General features: G+C 42.9%; 2 protein-coding genes across 2 annotated transcripts; one reads left to right on the top strand and one right to left on the bottom strand.

Moving 5' to 3' along the window:
• The first annotated feature begins 3365 nt into the window (after positions 1–3365).
• LOC141977478 (uncharacterized) lies at positions 3366–4055 on the top strand. Its single transcript, XM_074938998.1, has 2 exons — positions 3366–3681; positions 3730–4055. Exons 1-2 carry the CDS (start codon positions 3366–3368, stop codon positions 4053–4055), a joined length of 642 nt encoding a protein of 213 aa, XP_074795099.1.
• Positions 4056–5259: 1204 nt separating this feature from the next.
• Positions 5260–5748, bottom strand: LOC141977136 (feather keratin B-4-like). Its single transcript, XM_074938463.1, has one exon. It carries the CDS (start codon positions 5746–5748, stop codon positions 5260–5262), a length of 489 nt encoding a protein of 162 aa, XP_074794564.1.
• Between the last annotated feature and the right edge of the window lie 14940 nt (positions 5749–20688).

Here is a 20688-nt window from a genome sequence, read left to right as displayed (position 1 = left end):
GGAAGTTTTCCAGCGTTCTCAGAACTCAAGATTCCAAAGCACCTGACAAACACGTATTGGTGTTTCACACATAAAAAGGGTTGTATTCTTAGAAGATTAATAAATTGTTCCTGGGATTAGACGCCTCTGCAATGAGTAATAGAGTCACTTAAAAAAAAATAGAGGCCACGGGCTCTCATGTAATTCCTTTAATCAGGTCATGATTCAAAGCCAAAGAATTTGGGGATATTTCATTTTCATTCTAATGTAATTTTGCATTTGGTGTATTTATAGGAAAACGAAGGGGCTCCCTTGGCGTTAATCCGCAGAGTTGCTTCAAACTGAAAGAGGTGCAGGGCCTTAAAGTCAAAGGAAGACATTTCTGCCTTCTTCCCTGGATATAGAATGCACTCCTAGAGATATATTTTACACTTAAAAAAACATTCTGGTTCTTGCAGGAATGTTTTATGCAACATAACCTGTGGCTGGTGGGACTCTATGTCAAATCACAGCCAACAGCCCTTTCCTCCTTCAGCCATAATCCATGATTTCCATCTCTCCTGGGCTTCTTCCAGGGCTTAGTCAGTCCATTATCTTGCAAGACGTCAGTTTCTTGTCAGCTCACTCATAGAGAGATGGAACTACAGGCCAGTCAGCCACACCTCAGTCCCTGGAAAAATCATGGAGCAGGTCCTCAAGGAATCAATTCTGAAGCACTTAGAGGAGAGGAAAGTGATCAGGAACAGTCAGCATGGTTTCACCAAGGGCAAGTCATGCCTGACTAATCTAATTGCCTTCTATGACGAGATAACTGGCTCTGTGGATGAGGGGAAAGCGGTGGACATGTTGTTCCTTGACTTTAGCAAAGCTTTTGACATGGTCTCCCAAAGTATTCTTGCCAGCAAGTTAAAGAAGTATGGGCTGGAGGGTGGTGAAACACTGGACTGCGTTACCTAGGGAGGTGGTGGAATCTCCTTCCTTAGATATTTTTAAGGCTTTTAAGGACAAAGCCTTGGCTGGGATGATTTAGTTGGGGATTTGTCCTGCTTTGAGCAGGGGGTTGGACTAGATGACCACCTGAGGTCCCTTCCAACCCTGATATTCTATGATTCTATGGTTTCTAGCAGAGTACAAATTTAAAGATTTAACTGAAAACCTTTCTAGAAAAGAGCACTGCTTCCTTTAACTCCCCCCATCCCTTCCATGGACCCATGAGTAAATCTGGTCTAGGAAACCCTTTGAGATAGCATTGGTGACACAAGTGGCAGTCCTATGTTAGGTCAAGTTTTAATCATCGTAAGGTGAAATTCACCTCTGGGCAGAGGGCCAACACAAAGGCCCATGCTGCACTGAAGTCCCTACTCAGAGGTGGTTTGAAAGTTTAAAGTGGGGCTAAAATTGTCCATAGGCATCGTACTATCCCCCTGCCAAAAGGTGAATTTGAGACTTAAGGTCATGACAGGAAAGACACTGAAGGCAATGGAATGATTCCGATTGTTTTCAAAGGGAATTGGATCTGACCCGTTGGGGATGGAGCTTGTGAGAAAGCAGAAAAATGGATCTTTGCTTCCTGGCAAGTTTATCATGAACTGTAGAATGCCCCTAACAATGACCTGCATGAACTGAAAGGACCAAAGGGGATATCTGTTCAGGACAGCCAGTTGTGCTACTGATGCAGCTCTGAATCACCTTGACATGCATGCTCATTGCAGCACCAAGAGAGTCACTGGAGTGATACTAGAAATGCAGATTGCAACGTGCATGTCACTCCCTTTGAGGCTGAGATTAGCCCAATACTCCCAAACCCTGAGAAAACAGCTCCATCAAAAGAAGGATTTACCGAGGCATGCAACTTTGTTTGGTAACTAATTGGGACTTCCTGTACCAAATGCATCACAGATCCTCCAGGCAGTCCTAGACACTGTATAAAAGCGCTCACAACTCAGGGTCCTTCTAAACACTTCTCCACACTTCAGCTCCTCGGTCAACTGGGTAAGTCCAGTTGGAATCAAACTCTTTCTAACATCAAGAGGTGTCACAGTAGGATCCATTTCCATTTAAGACTGAATCTTGCATGTACTCTCTGTGATTTTTATCAGGGATGAGAGCGTTGTTCCATACATAATTATCTTGTGTAGATAATCAGTTGCTGGTTGTGGTGGATCCATGATTTGAAGCCAAAGATGGGGATTTTAGGAGCACCATATGCAACTGAGAAACATATTTCCTAATAACTGGAAATTGATTTCGGGCATTTAAATCTTCCTAAAGTAATTTTAGAAAGTTTCTTAGCCATTTTTCGCTTGGCTAGATTAGGAAGAAACTTTCCCAGTTTATTCCATACATGGCCAATTTAGGGGTCTTCTACTTTATTTGGAAGTAGCCGTTACTCCTCACTATTGGAGGCAGGAGAATTATTAAGCTGACAACTGGTGTGATCCAGTCTAGCAATTCCAACGTTCCTCTGAGCAGAAATACCCATTTGAAGATTCTTATACTCAGATCGTGTAATTTATTGTTGCTCCATAGAAGTCAGTGGACCTGAACCCATTTTACCAGAGCTGAGGATCTTGTCCTTAGTGATTTATTTGAAGAAAAGAAAAGTTTCTGTTTATTCATCCGCAAGTATTCATGACTCCCAAGGTTTAGAAAGCCAAAGAGCCACATTCTGACACCGGACTCAACTGGTTTGAATGCAGAGGTTGAATCCTCAGAGGAAAGCAAATGATAGCAGTATCCCAGCCATGTTCTCTTTGAGCAATGTCTATAATGGACACCGAATCCCGGGGGTCCGTCAATGAAATAGTTACTCTTACTTGTTTTTCAGACAAAGTCATTGAGAAGGGTTCAAAGGGGCCCGTTGGGAGGGAAGTTTACTGTGAGTGGATAAGAGGCATAAGAAGAGGAAATAGGGACCAATACGCAGCCACAAACATAGGGACTAAATCCACTCCTTCTCTCTCTTGGGCCCCACAGCGACATCATTGCAATAGTAACCGAGTTTTGAGTCCTTTCTTCCACTGACACTAGTACCTTTTCTTTACTCTATTCCCTGTCAACCTCTGGAACTCCTTGCCAGAGGCTGTTGTGAAGGCCAGTACTATAACAGGGTTCAAGAGGGAGCTAGATAGATTCATGAAAGATAGGTCCATCAATGGCTATGAGCCAGGATGGGCAGGAGTGGTGTCCTCTGTTTTCCAGAAGCTGGGATGGGGTGACAGGGCATGGATCACCTGATGATAACCTGGTCTTTCCCTTTGGGGCACCTCCCATTGGCCACTGTCAGAGGACAGGATACTGGGCTTGATGGACCTTTGATCTGACCCAGTATGGCCATTCTTATCTTCTTATGTTTTGTTGTGTGTTTCAGGTTTGCACACAGAAAGATGTCTTGCTCCAGCCTGTGCTATCCAGAATGCAGGGTGGCCCGGCCCAGTCCAGTTTATGGCAGCTGGAACGAGCCATGTGTTAGGCAGTGCCCTGACTCTGAAGTGGTCATCAGACCATCACCCGTTGTCGTGACCATCCCGGGACCAATTCTCAGCACTTTCCCTCAGCAGAGTGAAGTGGCAGCTGTAGGAGCACCTGTGGTCGGAGCCGGCTATGGGGGTTCATTCGGTTTGGGGGGATTGTACGGCTATGGAGGCCGTTACGGAGGATTGTATGGTTACGGGGGATTAGGTGCTTATGGGGGCCGTTATGGTTACGGGGGATTGAGTAGTTACGGGGGCTGTTATGGTGGACTGTGAGGTTACGGGGGATTGTATGGTTATGTGGGTGGTTTCAGGGGATTGTGTGTTTACGGGGGCCATTATGGTTACGGGGGATTGAGTGGTTGCGGGAGCCCTTATGGCAGACTGTGCGGTTATGGGGGCCGTTATGGTGGACTGTGCGGTTATGGGGGAGGTTACGGGGGAGGTTACGGTTATGGAGGATTATCCGGTTCCGGGGTATCCTGCCATAGGTACCTGAGTGGAAGCTGTAGGCATATGCAAAGAAAAGGGAAGAACCAGGAAATGAACAGCAAGATACAGATTGATGGTTTAACGCATAGGCCTGTCTTTGAGAAGTGCTGAGTACATCGAGCTCTTTGTGAAATAACAAAAGAGCTCCACTTAATCAGCACCTCTGCAAACATGCCGAATGTTTCCCATAATTCACAGGATGGGTCTTCTAATGCCTTCCTGGCTATGTGCTTCCACTATTATCAACACAGCGGGCCTGATTCTCTACTGCGCTATGGGTTTTTACACCACTCTGTAAAGTGCAAAGGCAGCAGGGCCTTAAGGTATATGTGACCTACATTTGTAGTGACTTTCCTGCCTCTTTCCAATGCCAGAGGAGTGTCAAAAGGCTTTAGTGTCAAGGAGAATCAGGCTAGGTTCTCTCCTATCCAGGAATATGGAGCGTTTCTTTCAGCCTTTTAACTTTCTAACAGCAGCTGCATAACGTAGACACTTTTTGATCTTCAGCTTTTATTGTGTTTTCGTTACGTTGTGACAGACCAGGGTGAAACAAGGAATTAAAAATGGTGGCAAACAGACTTGATTGTCAAACTCTACAGTGGTGATCTTTTAATATCTCCAAAAGCTTCCACATCGCTACGAACCACTTAAAGGGCTTTACTCTCCTGTCACTCCATGCCTTCAAAAGTTGCAACTTGAGATGTGCCTGGTGCTGCCTGCTCTACAGGGATGAATTTCATGCAGCAGGATTTTTAAACAAGGAGGGAGGAACAAGGAAAACCAGAAGACCGATATTACGATGCAGCATAGTTTTTAATGTGAATGAAATTTGCAATACACAGTTACAGAAAGAAATAATACACAACAGAAAGAAGGTATTTCACGTGTTTCCAGAGGGGCTGCGACCGATCACCCGCTTCCTTGCGATGCATTTGAGGCAAGATGTTGTTTTTCCTTTTTCGCAGGTGCAGAGTTGGACAAACAAATTCGAGTGATAATAACTACAACTGATGCCTGTCCTAAAGCCCCTGTTTCCTTCGCACTGCGGGGTTAGAGCAAACAGCCTGAGTGTAATTCAGAATGAGTCCACATGTGACTAAGAGACTAAGCACGTGGTTGGGAAAGCATTGGCAGAAAAAGTTTATAAGCATAACATTAGAAATGGGTCTAGGAGACAAAGGCACTGAGCAGACACAGCTTGCGTTGAATCCAAGTGGAGCCATGCCTGCACAGCGCTTCTGAAATCTCCCTCTGAATCTGTTGCTTGTTCTCCGTTTCCTGGTCTTTTTTTTTACCTTTGATATTCCTGCAAGGTTTAACATGGTGTACAGCTTCCACTCAGGTACCTATGGCAAGATACCCCGGCACCGGATAATCCTCCATAACCGTAACCTCCCCCGTAACCACACAGTCTACCATAACGACCCCCATAACCACTCAATCCCCCGTAACCATAACGGCCCCCATAACCACACAATCCCGCGTAACCATAATGGCCCCCATAACCACCTAATCCTCCTAAACCATACAGTCCGCCGTAACGGCCTCCATAGCCGTACAATCCCCCCAAACCAAATGAGCCCCCATAGCCGGCTCCGACCACAGGTGCTCCTACAGCTGCCACTTCACTCTGCTGAGGGAAATTGCTGAGAATTGGTCCTGGGATGGTTACAACAACGGGTGATGGTCTAATGACCACTTCAGAGTCAGGGCACTGCCTAACGCACGGCTCATTGAAGCTGCCGGAAACTGGACTGGGCCGGGCCACCCCGCATTCTGGATAGTACAGGCTGGAGCAAGACATCTTTCTGTTATGCAGGTAAACCTGAAACACACAACAGGGAATAGGGTAAAGAGAAGGTACTCGTATCAGTGGAAGAAAGACTCAAACCTCAGTTACTGTAGTAGTGAGGTCTACGTGGGGCCCGAGAGAGACAGGAGGAGTGGACTTAGCTCCTATATTTTTGGCTATATATTTATTCCTATTTCCTCTTTCTTTGGCTCTTATCCACTCACACTACACTTACTCTCCCAATTGTCCCCTTTGAAGCCCTCTCAGTGACCTGTCTAAAAACACCGCCTGGAATAAATGTGATTATTTCTTTGAAGGATACCTGGGATGCTGCGTCCATTATAGACATTTCTCAAAGAGAACTTGGCTGGGATAATGCTGATCTTTTCCTTTCCTTTGAGGATTCAACCTCCGCATGCAAACCAGTAGAGTCCAGTGTCAGAGTGTGACTCTTTGCTTTTCCAAACCCTGAGAGTCACCAATACTTGCTAAGGAAGGAACAGAATTTTTTCCATTCTCCAAATAAATCACTAAGGACAAGATCCTCAGCTCTGGTAAAATGGGTTCAGGTCCACTGACATCCATGGAGCGACAATAAATTATACCATCTGAGTATAAGAACCTTCAATGGGCATTTCTGATCATAGGAAGGTAGGAATTGCTAGACTGAATCAGACCAGCTGTCAGCTTTATAATTCTCCTGGCTCCAAAAGTAAGGAGTAACAGCTACTTCAGAATAAAGAAGACCCCTGAATTGGTCATTTATGGCCTAAGGTGGCGAAGTTTCTTCCTAATCTATCCAAGAGAAAAATGGCTAAGGGACTTTCTAATGTCACTTTAAAGATTTAAATGCCCTAATTCTATTTCCAGTTAATCGGAAATATGTTTCCCAATTGCATATGGTGCTCCTAAAATCCCCACCTATGGCGTCAAATCATGGATCCACCAGCACTTGCAAGTGAATAACTACAAAAGACGATAATGGAGAAACACCCTCGTCCCTAATAAAAATACAGAGAGTATGTACAAGAGTTAGGCTTAAAATGAAAATGGACCCTACTGTGACAGCTCTTGTGTTGGAAAGAGATTGAGTCCAATTGGACTTACCCAGTTCACCGAGGAGATGAAGTCCAAAGAAGCGTTTAGAAGAGACCTGAGCAGTGAATCCTTTTATACAGTTTTTAGGACTGCCTGGAGGATCTGCGTTGCATTTGGTACAGGAAGTCCTAATTAGTTACCAAACAAAGTATAATGCCTCGGTAAATGCTCCTTTTGAACCTGCTGTTTTCTCAGCGTTTGGGATTATTGGACTAATCCTAATAATGCATGTTGCAGTCTGCATTGCTTGTGTCATTCCAGTGACTTTTTTGGTGGTGCAATGAGAATGCATGTCAAGGTGATTCAGAATTGCATCAGTAGCACAACTGGCTGTCCTGAACAGATATCCCCTTTGGTCCTTTCTGTTCATACTGGTCATTCTTAGGGGCACTGGACATTTCATTATAAACCTGCTTGGAAGCAGAGAGTTATTTTTCTGCATTCTCACAACCTCCATCCCCATCTCAGATCCAATTCCCTTTGTAATCAATTGGAAATATTCCTTTGCCTTCAGTGCGTTTCCTGTCATGACCTTAAGTCTCAAATTCACCCTTTGGCAGGGGGATCGAATAATGACTATGGACAGCTTTAGTTCTACTTTAAACTTTCAAACTACGTCTTCGCAAGGACTTAAGTATAGTACGAGCCTTTGTGATGATTCTCTGCCCAGGAGTGAATTTCAACCTCCGGTGATTAAAATGTGACCTAACATTGGATCTCCACTTGTGTCACCAATGCTGTCTCAAAGGGATGCCTAGAGTTGATTTGCTCAAGGTCAAGGGAAGGGACGGTAGGGAGTGAAAGGAAGCAGTGCTCTTCTATAGGAAGGTTTTGAGTTAAGTTGTGGAACTTGTACTCTATCAGAAACCATCTCTCTATGACTGAGCTGACAAGAAACTGAGGTCTTGCAAGATAATGCAGCTGACTGAGCCCTGGAAGAAGCCCAGGAGAGGTTGAAATCATGGATTCTTGGTAAAGGAGGAGAGTGCTGTGGGATGAGATATGACATAAAATCTGACCAGCTATGGGCCGTATTGCTGAAAAAAATCCTGCAAGAACCAGAATGTTGTTTTAAGTGTAAACTATATCTCTAGGAGTGCTTTCGGTATCCAGGGAAGAAGGCAGAAATATCTTCCTTTGATTTTAAGGCCCAGAATTGCTTTGAAGTTGAAGCAACTGTGCTGATTTCCACCATGAGAGCACCTTCATTTTCCTATAAAATAATTTTTAAAATACCAAATGAAAAATTACATTTGAATGAAAAAGCAATATCCCCAAATTTTTGGCTTTGAATCATGACCTGATTAAAGGAATAACACAAGAGACCTTGGCCTCTATTTTTTTTTCAAGTGACTCTACTAGTCAATGCAGAGGCTTCTAATCCCAAAACAATTTAATAATATTCTAAGGATACAACTCTTTGCATTTATAAAACACCAATGACTGTTCTTAGGTGCTTTGAAATCTTGAGTTCTAAGAACGCTGAACAATTTCCAGTCTTAACATCCTTACTATCCCTGATTTCTAGGTAGAGAAAAAAGAAGCACATTGAGGTGAAGGTTGCACAGGTTTGAGTTGCAGAAACAGAAATACAATCCAATACTTCTGACTCCTCCTGCCACGGGCTAAGCACGTGCTCCATCCCTGTGACACTCTTTTAGAAGACAAGGTTAGTAGTATGTCTTGTTAAAAAATGTGTGCATCCATGGATCTAAGCATCAATGATTAAAAAAAAAACTGGCTAATTTTGGTCCACTTTAACTGTCTCTCCTTTATACATTAATACAGCACTTCTCCAAAGAAATTAAAAGTCTGTCAAATTCTTTCCCATGAGTATGTTAGCATTATAAATCACAGTATATAATTCAAGCTTCAAAAACTTGCTTTAAAGCATGTCACCCATGGGGACGAAGTCGCCAACTGCACTGTGTGTGCTACTTTTTCTTTCCTTGGAAACACATGTCTCTAGTGGGTCATAGTGACCCAATGGTGATGAATTCTTTCAGCTTTGTGAAACGAGGTACAGGGTAAGTCGTCTCTTTGACATAGTCTTCTTTATAGATGAGGATAGTAATTGTCCAAAGAAATTACAAGTGTGTACATTTCAAGCTTGCTCATGTGTTGTACAGGAATAAAACTCTCCACATTTAATTCAGATGTGGTACCAGATAATTCAATTAACTTCAATTTGGTACGAGATAATTAAAATCTACTCAAATGTAAATACCCACCACCTTCAAATAAAGTGGATTGCAAAACCCTTGATTTTTTATTATGTTTCTCACTTAGATCAGAAGATGTTTCAAGGAAAAATTCCCCCCAAAATCATGAGAACAAACTAAGAAAAATTCGAGAATGAGCCTTTCTAAGAGTTACTCTCAGGTGAGTGACATAGCTGGAAGCCATGAACGGTAAGTGTCCAGTGGGGTTCAAGAGCTGGAGTAAATTTTTGGCATGAAGAGTCCCAACTGTTGGTGTCTTTTTTTGACTCTCCCAGTCACTCCCTGTGTGACCTTCGTTCACCTCTGTGGCAAACAGGTATAATAATAGCTTTCAAAATGGATTGTCTGAGGCTTCCTCTGATCTAAGCATTTCAAAGCACTACACAACCACTTGTCAATTTTATACTGCCAAAGTGATGTATTATTATAGTAGTAATAACATTTACTTGGATTAGATTTTCCAATACTAAAGATTAGATTCGCTTTTAAAATGTATGTCAAGGTCTCAGATGTCATTCCAGTACTCATTTGTGATTCTCAGACTCTGAAATTGGACTCTTTGATTTTCATTCAATGCACCTTTGCATTTCCATTTTATATCTATTTTACAGTTTAAGGGTGGATGTTGAGCCAGTGTGTACCAGCATAGCTCCGTCAGCTTCAAACTGAAGAAAGGCACTTTATCCAGGCTAGCTTAGAGAAAACCTTGTGTGGAGTGTATCTGTCTGAGCATACTGGGCACTTTCAACCGCAACTGCTCAGATCCAATGTACAGTGAAATGAGTGGGAAACATTAGCTACTGTATCTCTGTTCATGAGCAGCCAAGAGAATTGGGTCCTGTAAGAGAATTCAGCTTGTAAGGAAAAGGAAGAAGCGTAAAACAGACAGAGTTAAGGAGTACTTCTTCAGTGGTCAAATTGCTGTGAGAGGAGATTGGATTCATTCTAAATCTGACCAACCAAGGGCATTCGGCCAGACCCTTCTCCACAGTAAGATTTTCATCTATAATTAGAATGTTTGAAAATGGAAAATATACCCCTGACAGGATTTCTTCTAACCTGAGCAGTGTCAATTTCTCCGCTCAGTTTTAAGGCACAGAATGTCATAGAAATTTATAGAACTGCGCTGATGTACCCTGGTTCAGCATCTGCCCCTTGAGGTTTACAAAGGAATGTTTGGTAAAGAAAGGGAAATGAAAAGCTTTTTTGAATGAAAATCAAATAGCCCCTAATTTGAAAGCTAAGAGTCATGAGCTGACTATTAGAATGACATCCGAAACCTTAACATGCATTTGTAAAATTAATCTAACCCACAATCTGGAGGCATCTAATACCAGTACAAATATTCTGCTATTAAAATAATACAACACTGTGGACACATACAACATTAATGAGCCTGAAGTGCTTTGAAGTTCTTTGATTTGAGGAAGGCTATGATCATTGAGCATAATGTCAATATTAGATCAGATTTATGTGGAGGTGAACAAGCAATTGAGGTGTAGGATACACAGGGAGCAGGTGGCAGAATCTGAAGTAAAATCCAGTAACAGTGATTAGTAAGGCCACATGCTCACCATGGCTCATCAACTACATTGGACACTTTACTATTCTAGGCTTCCAAATATCCCATTGCAGCATCAATGAAGTCAGTAGAATGAAAGCAGGAATGTAGCTGGCCCATAAAGTTGTAAGATGAAAGAGAGTTGCAGGGTGTAATGTGCATGTCACACCATGTGGTGTTAGGAACAAACTAATCATCAAAAACACGGAGGAAAAAAACTACATCAATTGAAGGAGTTATGCAAAGATTGATTTGTAACTATTTAGACCTTCAGGAACACAGGGCCTCTCAAGTCCTCCAGTGAGTCTACAAAACTGTATGAAAGCCCTCATGGCTCAGCGATCTTCTAATTACTTTATCTTATTCTCCTAGGTGAATTAGCCAAGTCCTATTTGACTCACTCTCTCTGTAACCATTCGGATGATGTGTCAGTGATCCTTTCCCCTGCAAAGGGATTTAAAATGATAATAAATGATAATAAATGTAACTGATGCCTCTGTTAAGGCCCCTGTTTCCTTCACACTGCGGGGTTAGTGCAAACAGCCTGAGTGTAATTCAGAATGAGTCCACATGTGACTAAGAGAATAAGCACGTGGTTGGGAAAGCATTGGCAGAAAGTCATAAAACGTAACGTTAGAAATGGGTCTAGGAGACAAAGGCGCTGAGCAGACACAGCTCGCGTTGAATTCAAGTGGAGCCATGCCTGCACAGCGCTTCTGAAATCCATGCTCAAAAGGTCAGCTGTGAGTCAGTAGCCTGCTGTTCACTTCCTTGTCTTTTCTTTTCCAACAGATATTCCTACTTTATATGGTGCACAGTTTCCACTGAGGTACCTATGGCAAGATACCCCAGAACCACATATTTCCCCATAACCATAACGGGTAATTTCATAATCCCCCATAACTGTAACCTCCCCCATAACAGTAATGGCCCCCATAACCACCTAATCCCCCATAACCATTCAATCCTCTGTAATGATCTCCAGAGCCGTACAATCCCCCCAAACTGAATGAGCCATCATAGCCCGCTCCAACCACAAGTGCTCCTAGGGCTCCCACTTCACTCTGCTGAAGGAAATTGCTGAAAGTTGGTCCTGGGATGGTTTCGACAATCGGTGATGGTCTGTCCAAGAGAGAGAGGAGGAATGGATTTAGTCCCTATGTTCATGGCTATGTATTTCTTCCTATTTCCTCTTTCTATGCCTCTTACCCATTGTTAGGATATAGATATTCAGGCCTGTCGGTAAAGGCCTGTACTCGAAGAATTTAGGTGTATTCTTATCACTTGGCTAGTTATAGAGATAACTATATAGAGATATAAAAGAAAGAATCAAAATCACTGTCTGCCGGTCTAAGGTCCTTCTCTTACTGTGACAGTCTGAGGCCCTGTTCTTAGGCTAAGGCCTTTGGCTAAGCACCAGAGGCAGCCATAAGCTGGGAAGCGACTGGTCACCTCCTCACATTCCAACCTAGTCACATTGAAATAAGGTGCTATGTGGCTGTTAGAATACAATCCTGTCCTGATAGTGCCTGTCGCCTCCAGAGAAAGGGAAGTGCCTAGAAAATGTAAAAGGAAACTTAGTTTGATAGCATCCTGTCTGGCAAGAACTCACTTATCAATAGCTGGGTTGTGAGATCCTCACTTCTGTATTGTTTTGTCATTATAGTTCCCACTTGCTATTGTTTGTCTGTATAATCTCTGTCTGGTTCTGTGATTGTTCCTGTCTGCTGTATAATTAATTTTGCTGGGTGTAAACTAATTAAGGTGGTGGGATATAATTGGTTACATAGTCATGTTACAATACGTTAGGATTGGTTAGTTAAATTTCAGGAAAATGATTGGTTAAGATATAGCTAAGCAGAACTCAAGTTTTACTATATAGTCTGCAGTCAATCAGGAAGTGGGTGTGTGTGGGGAGGGGAAATGGGAACAGGGAATGGGGGTAAGGAAGTTGGAATCATGTTTGGCTAAGGGCAGGAATGGGAACAGAGACACAGGTGTAAGGCTCTGTGGTGTCAGAGCTGGGAAGGGGGATACTAAGGAAGGAAACTGGAATCATGCTTGCTGGAAGTTCACCCCAATAAACATCAAATTGTTTGCACCTTTGGACTTCGGGTATTGTTGCTCTCTGTTCATGCGAGAAGGACCAGGGAAGTAAGTGGGTGAAGGAATAAGCCCCCTAATACCCATTTGCACTGAACTTCCCTTCCAATTGGCCGCTTTGAACCTTTCTCAGTTACTTTATATGAAAAACACTGACTGGAATAAGTGTAACTATTTCCATGATGGACAGCTGGGATTCTGTGTCCATTTAAAACATTTCTCATAGAGAACATGTCTGGGATAATGCTGATCATTTCCTTTCCTTTGAAGATTTAACCTCTGCATGTCAAACCAGTTCTGTCCGGTATCAGAGTTTGGCTCTTTGGTTTTCCAAACCTTGTAAGTCACCAATACTTGCTGATGAATGAACAGAAACTTTTGTTTTCTCCAAATAAATCAATAAGGACTAGATCCTCAGCTGGGGTAAATTGGTTCAGGTACACTGTCTTCCATGGAGCGACACTAAATTACACTATCTGAGGAGAAGCATCTTCAATGGGCATTTTTGCTCATAAGAATGTAGGAATTGCTAGACTGGATCACACCAGTTGTCTGCTTAATCCATTCTCCTGGTCTTTCAACCAGTTGTTCATCTTATAGTAAAGTCATCTAGATGACATCTCCCTAGTTTGCTTATGAGAATGTCATGTGGGACTGCGTTGAAAGCCTTACCAAAATCAAGATGTATTATGTGTATTGCTTCTCCCCTATCCACTAGACCAACAGCTGCCATATCCTGGCCTCAACCGAATGGCTACTGAAAGTGGGTAGGCAGAGAAGCTGCTAGGGGTATAGCCCCAGCTAAGGCACCACGCTCAGATTGGAGGATTGACTGGCTCCACCAATTGGTCCAACTACACTGTTTAAGCCAGGAGGAGAAACAAGAAGTTTGTCCAAGTAACCAGTTGGTTTCCTATTGTGCCTGCCTCCTGCACCCAACCTGGGTCCAGCTCTGCTCCTGCCTCCTATATCACCCCCATCTTCACTCCTGTTCCCACTGTGATTGATCCTTGCCTCTCCTCCTGCCCTTATGCCTCAGCTACAATCCTCAGTGACCACTCCTGTCTGTGACTCCAGCCCTTGACTTCTGACCCTGACTCTGGCTTGACCCTGGGCTCTGGCATTTGGCATCTGACCTTGGCTCTTAGCCCTCAGCTTCGATTCCTGGTTCTGAATCTGGCTTGACCCCGGCTCTGGTAACTGGCCGCTGATTCTGGTGCTGACCGTTGACTTCGTTCCCCAACCTGTATGCCTGCTCTGCCCACTAGACATGACCATAACAAAATGGATTGGTTGACACCCAGTTGGAGGGACGTAATGTGGGGTTCACTGGCAGTGATACGTCTGACTGATATGGGGTGTGTAGGGTGGCCCACCCCTTTTATATACAGCCAAAGCCCAGAGATGCTTAAGATTTCTGAAACTTAAATCTGAAACACTTTCAATTAAAAATATTGAGAGATTGGATCACCTTGGTGGGGAAGACACCAGGCTGCCCTCTAACCTCAGGAGTAGAGGATGAGTAGGAGGAATGATTTACCTGCTGACATTGCCCATCTAGAACATACTGAGTGGCTGTTATTAGGCATTAATCTATGGCTGAATATGTCTAGATCTTGGACATATTCAGCCATATGTTGGAATGCCAAACACCCTATTTGGGTTAGTTGGTACAAAGAAAGTAGCACAGAGGTAATCCCACTTTTATGATTTATAGACTCTTGCCTGACCTGATTCTCATCTCAGTACAGGGCTCGAGTGGGACTTAAGTAATGCACATGCCCTGTCTCCCTGAAAAAGAGTAAATTTTTACTCACCAGACCAGATTCACAAACGTGTAGCATTCCCACTTATTTCAATAGGTGTTAGGCAATAGGTATGTATTTCTGGGAATCTGGGCCACAGTGACTGGTAAATAAAGAATGGAGCCGAAAGGAAAACCAGAAGGCTGATATTATAATGCAGAATCATTTTAATGTGAACAAAGAAGGGGAGTATACAGGAACAGACAGAAAGAATCTATTTCCAGGGTTTCAAGAAGGTCTGTGACAAATCGCCTGCTCCAAGGTGATGCATTTCACAGCAGATGTTCTTTTTTCAGTGCAGCTGTACAGTTTGACAATCACATCTTGTTTGCTACCATTTTAATGTATTTGTTTCATTCTAGTCAGGGTCAAATGAGACAAAGCACAATATGTATGTTAGCAACATACAGGTATGTTAGCAACAAGAAGAAAGTCAAGGAAAGTGTGGGCCCCTTACTGAATGAGGGAGGCAACCTGGTGACAGAGGATGTGGAAAAAGCTAATGTACTCAATGCTTTTTTTGCCTCTGTCTTCACGAACAAGGTCAACTCCCAAACTGCTGCACTGGGCAGCAAAGCATGGGGAGGAGGTGACCAGCCCTCTGTGGAGAAAGAAGTGGTTCGGGACTATTTAGAAAAGCTGGATGAGCACAAGTCCATGGGGCTACATGCGCTGCATCCAAGAGTGCTAAAGGAGTTGGCGGATGTGATTGCAGAGCCATTGGCCATTATCTTTGAAAACTCATGGTGATTGGGGGAAGTCCCGGATGACTGGAAAAAGTCTAATGTAGTGCCCATCTTTAAAAAAGGGAAGAAGGAGGATCCTGGGAACTACAGGCCAGTCAGCCTCACCTCAGTCCCTGGAAAAATCATGGAGCAGGTCCTCAAGGAATCAATTCTGAAGCGCTTAGAGGAGAGGAAAGTGATCAGGAACAGTCAGCATGGATTCATCAAGGGCAAGTCATGCCTCACTAATCTAATTGTCTTCTATGATGAGATAACTGGCTCTGTGGATGAGGGAAAAGCAGTGGACGTGTTGTTCCTTGACTTTAGCAAAGCTTTTGACACTGTCTCCCACAGTATTCTTGCCAGTAAGTTAAAGAAGTATGGGCTGGATGAACGGACGATAAGGTGGATAGAAAGCTGGCTAGATTGTCAGGCTCAACGGGTAGTGATCAATGGCTCCATGTCTAGTTGGCAGCCGGTATCAAGTGGAGTGCCCCAAGGGTTGGTCCTGGGGCCGGTTTTGTTCAATTCTTCATTAATGATCTGGAGGATGGTGTGGATTGAACCCTCAGCAAGTTTGCAGATGACACTAAACTGGGAGGAGTGGTAGATACTCTGGAGGGTAGGGATAGGATACAGAGGGCCCTAGAGAAAGTAGAGGATTGGGCCAAAAGAAATCTGATGAGGTTCAACAAGGATAAGTGCAGAGTCTTGCACTTAGGACTGAAGAATCCCATGCACCGCAACAGATTAGGGACCGAATGGCTCGGCAGCATTTCTGCAGAAAAGGACCTAGGGGTTACAGTGGACGAGAAGCTGGATATGAGTCAACAGTGTGCCCTTGTTGCCAAGAAGGCCAATGGCATTTTGGGATGTATAAGTAGGGGCATTGCCAGCAGATCGAGGGACGTGGTCGTTCCACTCTATTCAACCTTGGTGAGACCTCATCTGGAGTACTGTGTCCAGTTTTGGGCCCCACACTACAAGAAGGATGTGGAAAAATTGGAAAACGTCCAGCGGAAGGCAACAAAAATGATTAGGGGACTGGAACACTGTCAGAGTGGCCTAAAAGAGCCTTCATGGAACTGAGATTCAGGCCTTCAGATAATTATAGAAGAAGCAGAGAATAGGAGAAGTAATAGACATAACATGTAACTTGGAAAATACAGATATGGGGAAAATTTACGGAACTGCTGAGCAATCAGAGTTCCTATGGGAATTGTGTGGGATCCACATTTCTGAAAGCCGTTGCCTATAAGCTCATCTGTGAATCGTATCTTGCTTTTCATTTCTGGGTCTATTGCTCCTCAGCAAAACATGGCCAGCATCTTCCATAGCCATACCCACTGCCCCATCGGTAAGGGTAAGAGTAGCAGGAATCGTAATGCTGGCCCCACCCGTAAGTGTATGGCCTATAGTAACCCCATGGCCGATAGCAGTCATAATGGCTCCTATAACCACCCCAGCCCCCATTCCAACAGGGGTCACAGCCCCAATGATGAGAAATCTTTTGTCATCTTTCTGCATTGGAGGTAAACCTGAAACACAGGGAAAAGAGTAAACATCATGCATTAGAAGCAACCGAATGAAAAGGACAAAGCTCAGTTGCTATTGTAATGGGGCTCAGCGAAAGACACACAGAGTAGGAAAATGATGAACTAGACCTTCAGTTCCTGGCTACATTTTGCATCCCATTTCCTCCGCTTGCTCCACTTATTCTGTCTCCTTCCTAACACACCTCTTGAATTTGTGGCAGTCCTCTTGCCCAAAAAACACTGACTGGAGTAAGTAAACATACAATATAGAATATTTCTGTCATGAGCAACTGGGATTTTTATTCCCTTTTACAAAGTGTTCATACAAAGTATTGCAGGGTGAAATGTGTTAATGACCGTTTCCTTGGGAGGATTTAACTTCCGCACACAAACCACTTCTCTTCCCCATTAGAGTGTGGCACTTTGGTTTCTAAAGTTTGTGTGTCAGCAATATTTCCTAATGAGTGAATGGAAAATATTATTTGCTCAATACAAAACACTAATGAGCAGAGCCTGAGCTGGGTTAAATTGGATCAGTTACTCTGACTTCAGAGGAGTTACGTTGACTTACCCCAGCCTAAAATTCTTAGTTGCACACACTTTAGAACACAGGAGTTCTCATGCTAGATCAGACCCACTGGTCCTTGTAATCTATTATCCTATCTCAAAGAGTGTTGAGTACCAAATAAACTACAAGAACCTAGAATTGGTCCTTTCTAGAATAACTATGGGAGTTTCTTCTTAAAACACCTCAGTTAAAGCCGGGGTGTGGGATTTTTCAAAACTACCAAAGGGATTCCAATTCCCTATTTCTAATTAAGAGTAATAGCAACTGGGTGTCAGAGGCACACATATTGATCTGCAGGTCTCACCCTTGACTTTTAAACTATGAATCCACCAATGCCTGCAACTTAAGAACTTCAAAAATATGGAAAAACTCCTTAGCAATGAGTCTATGTGCAACATTGAGTCCTAAATCGCTAACATGACACCTCCACAGTCAAAGAGAGAGAGATTCAAATCAAACTTACCCCATTCGCCAAGGAGAGTAAGTCAAAAGAAGTGGTTTGAAGAGATTTGACTCTTAAGCAGCTTTATACTGTTCCTCGGACCACCTGGAGGCTCTGAGACACCACTGGGGCCTTGTCATAAATATAAAGGGAAGGGTAAACCCCTTTAAAATCCCTCCTGGCCAGAGGAAAAATCCTCTCACCTGTAAAGGGTTAAGAAGCTAAAGGTAACCTCGCTGGCACCTGACCAAAATGACCAATGAGGAGACAAGATACTTTCAAAAGCTGGGAGGAGGGAGAAAAACAAAGGGTCTGTGTCTGTCTGTGTGATGCTTTTGCCGGGGACAGAACAGGAATGGAGTCTTAGAACTTAGTAAGTAATCTAGCTAGGTATGTGTTAGATTATGATTTCTTTAAATGGCTGAGAAAATAGTTGTGCTGAATAGAATGAATATTCCTGTCTGTGTGTCTTTTTTGTAACTTAAGGTTTTGCCTAGAGGGATTCTCTATGTTTTGAATCTAATTACCCTGTAAGGTATTTACCATCCTGATTTTACAGAGATGATTCTTTTTTACTTCTATTAAAAGTCTTCTTGTAAGGAAACTGAATGCTTTTTCATTGTTCTAAGATCCAAGGGTTTGGGTCTGTGGTCACCTATGCAAATTGGTGAGGATTTTTACCAAACCTTCCCCAGGAAGTGGGGTGCAAGGGTTGGGAGGATTTTGGGGGGAAAGACGTTTCCAAACAACGGTTTCTCAGGAACCCAGATAAAGTTTGGTGGTGGCAGTGGAAGTCCAAGGGCAAAGGGTAAAATAGTTTGTACCTTGGGGAAGTTTTAACCTAAGCTGGTAAAAGTAAGCTTAGGAGGTTTTCATGCAGGTCCCCACATCTGTACCCTAGAGTTCAGAGTGGGGAAGGAACCTTGACAGGCCTGAAGTCTTTATTAGTTACAAAAGAAATGTTGTTGCACGTCACACTTTCAATTGATATAATTGTTTTCCTCAGGGTTTGTGATTATTAATCTGTTCTCAGCCACAACTGGTACAACATGCCTACTACACACTGCAGATTTCTTTAACATTAAAAGTTATGGGCAAACTACATTCCTATTATGATTCTCCTGACTTCATTGGAGTTACAATGAGAATAAATCGGAAGGAAAGTCAGAACTGGATCTGTGCATCAGTATCACATACAGGAATCCAATCTGGTCATTTAAATTAAATCTGGTATTGGTTAGAGTCATTCTAGCATTTTCCTAAGACTCAGGAAGCTTTTTTCTGTGTATTCAGCACATACACCCGTAATATATCTGATCCAATTTAGGCTAAAACAAATGGTAGTTAACTCATTGACTTCATGAGTGGGTTGTTCATGAGACTCTATGACATGAAATTCACCCCTGGCAGACAGGCAATACAGGGCCTGTAAACACATATATCCCACGTAAGTGTTCAGAAGTAAGCCTTTCAGAGACTTAAGTTTGAATATGTTTTTATGCTGGCCCTCTGTCCTGTGGTTAATTTCAGCCCATGGTGTTAGAAATGCATCTCTCAGTAGAGTTCCCCTTATGTTTCCAATGCTGTGGGATTAGGGTGATCACTATGGCAGAACCACACAGAGCTGCTTACTACAGGTTTGCTCATTGTTCACATTGAGGGTTGGTGGTATAAAGACTTTGAGTTATAACCTTGAACCTGTATGGCCTCAGCCACCACATCTCCCTCCATAAGTAGCTAAGAAACCTGAGGTTTTATGAAGAAATGAGATAATCCAGAAGAAGCACAGGAGAAATGGAGAAAAAGCAGCATTGGCCAAGCAGGAGATGGCTGTGGAATGAGATTAGGCTAATGCAGACTCCAACAAGCCGTAGGACATGCTTGCAGATACTTCTCTTGTAGAAGGTGTTCCAGCTATACTACTTAAAGTCTTATATACGCCCCAAAAATGTTTCCTCTAACCAGGGAAAGAGGAAGAGCATTTCTTTGCTTTTCAGGTGTCACTGTAGCCAACAGAGCTGGAACAATTTACACCAGATGAGGATCTCATCCATAAATTATACAATGGAATTTTAATAGAAAAGAGAAACACATAGCTGCTCTTTAATGAAAATCAAGAATCCCCATTACTGAGGTTAGAAATCATGATCTGATTAAGGCCTCGAAATAAGAGAACTTTAAATGCATTTTTAAAGTGACCCTATTACTCAGAACAAGGTCGTCCAAAACCAAAATATCAATGTTACAATCAAACACTTTGGATGTGTAAAACTTCAATGGGTGTTTGGTGAAGTGCTTTGGTATCATGAGTTCTGAGAGAGCCTCACAACATCCTTCAGAAGTGTTACCCTATTTTATATGCGGATAAACAGAGGCACATTGAGTTGAAGGTCGCATACGGAGTCAAGTGCAGAGACAGAAATAAAAGCCAATAGCTCTAACTAGATGTTACTCTCTGGGATGAAGACCATTAGACTGCATTACCAGACAACATTAGTAAAGTGTGTTGTTGTCTTCTTAATAACATTTAGTATTTTTGACTTCCTAATATGCAACTTACATGACTGCAATTGTTACAGACTCAATTTTGTTCTTGTTTTGTTTGACGAGCTTCTCAATGAATCACCTTCTGATAACTTGTAAGCAAAAACCAACTAGATAATGTCATGATCCACTTTAATGTTTCCTTCTTTATACCTGGTGATAAAAATTTTCCAATAGAGTGACAAGTATATAAATTGTATAGTTTTTCACTGGTGGTGTAGGATCATAAACTTCAATTTAGAATTCAAATATCAAAAACACTGTGATAAGACACTGCAGGAGGTCAGTCTAGATGATTGTTAGGGGGCTTATTCCTTCACCCACTTACTTCCCTGGTCCGTCTCGCATG

The sequence above is a fragment of the Natator depressus genome, chromosome 24, assembly GCF_965152275.1.
Source record: "Natator depressus isolate rNatDep1 chromosome 24, rNatDep2.hap1, whole genome shotgun sequence".
In the NCBI taxonomy this organism is placed as follows: domain Eukaryota; kingdom Metazoa; phylum Chordata; order Testudines; family Cheloniidae; genus Natator; species Natator depressus.
The sequence above is the reverse complement of the archived record's forward strand: the minus strand, read 5'-3'. Positions and strand labels throughout refer to the sequence as shown.

Coding starts and splice junctions, on each gene's coding strand:
- LOC141977478 (XM_074938998.1), top strand. CDS start 3,366: ATGTCTTGCTCCAGCCTGTGCTATCCAGAATGCAGGGTGGCCCGGCCC. Junction 3,682..3,729: donor TGCTTATGGGGGCCGTTATG/GTTACGGGGGAT, acceptor GTGGACTGTGAG/GTTACGGGGGATTGTATGGT.
- LOC141977136 (XM_074938463.1), bottom strand. CDS start 5,748: ATGTCTTGCTCCAGCCTGTACTATCCAGAATGCGGGGTGGCCCGGCCC.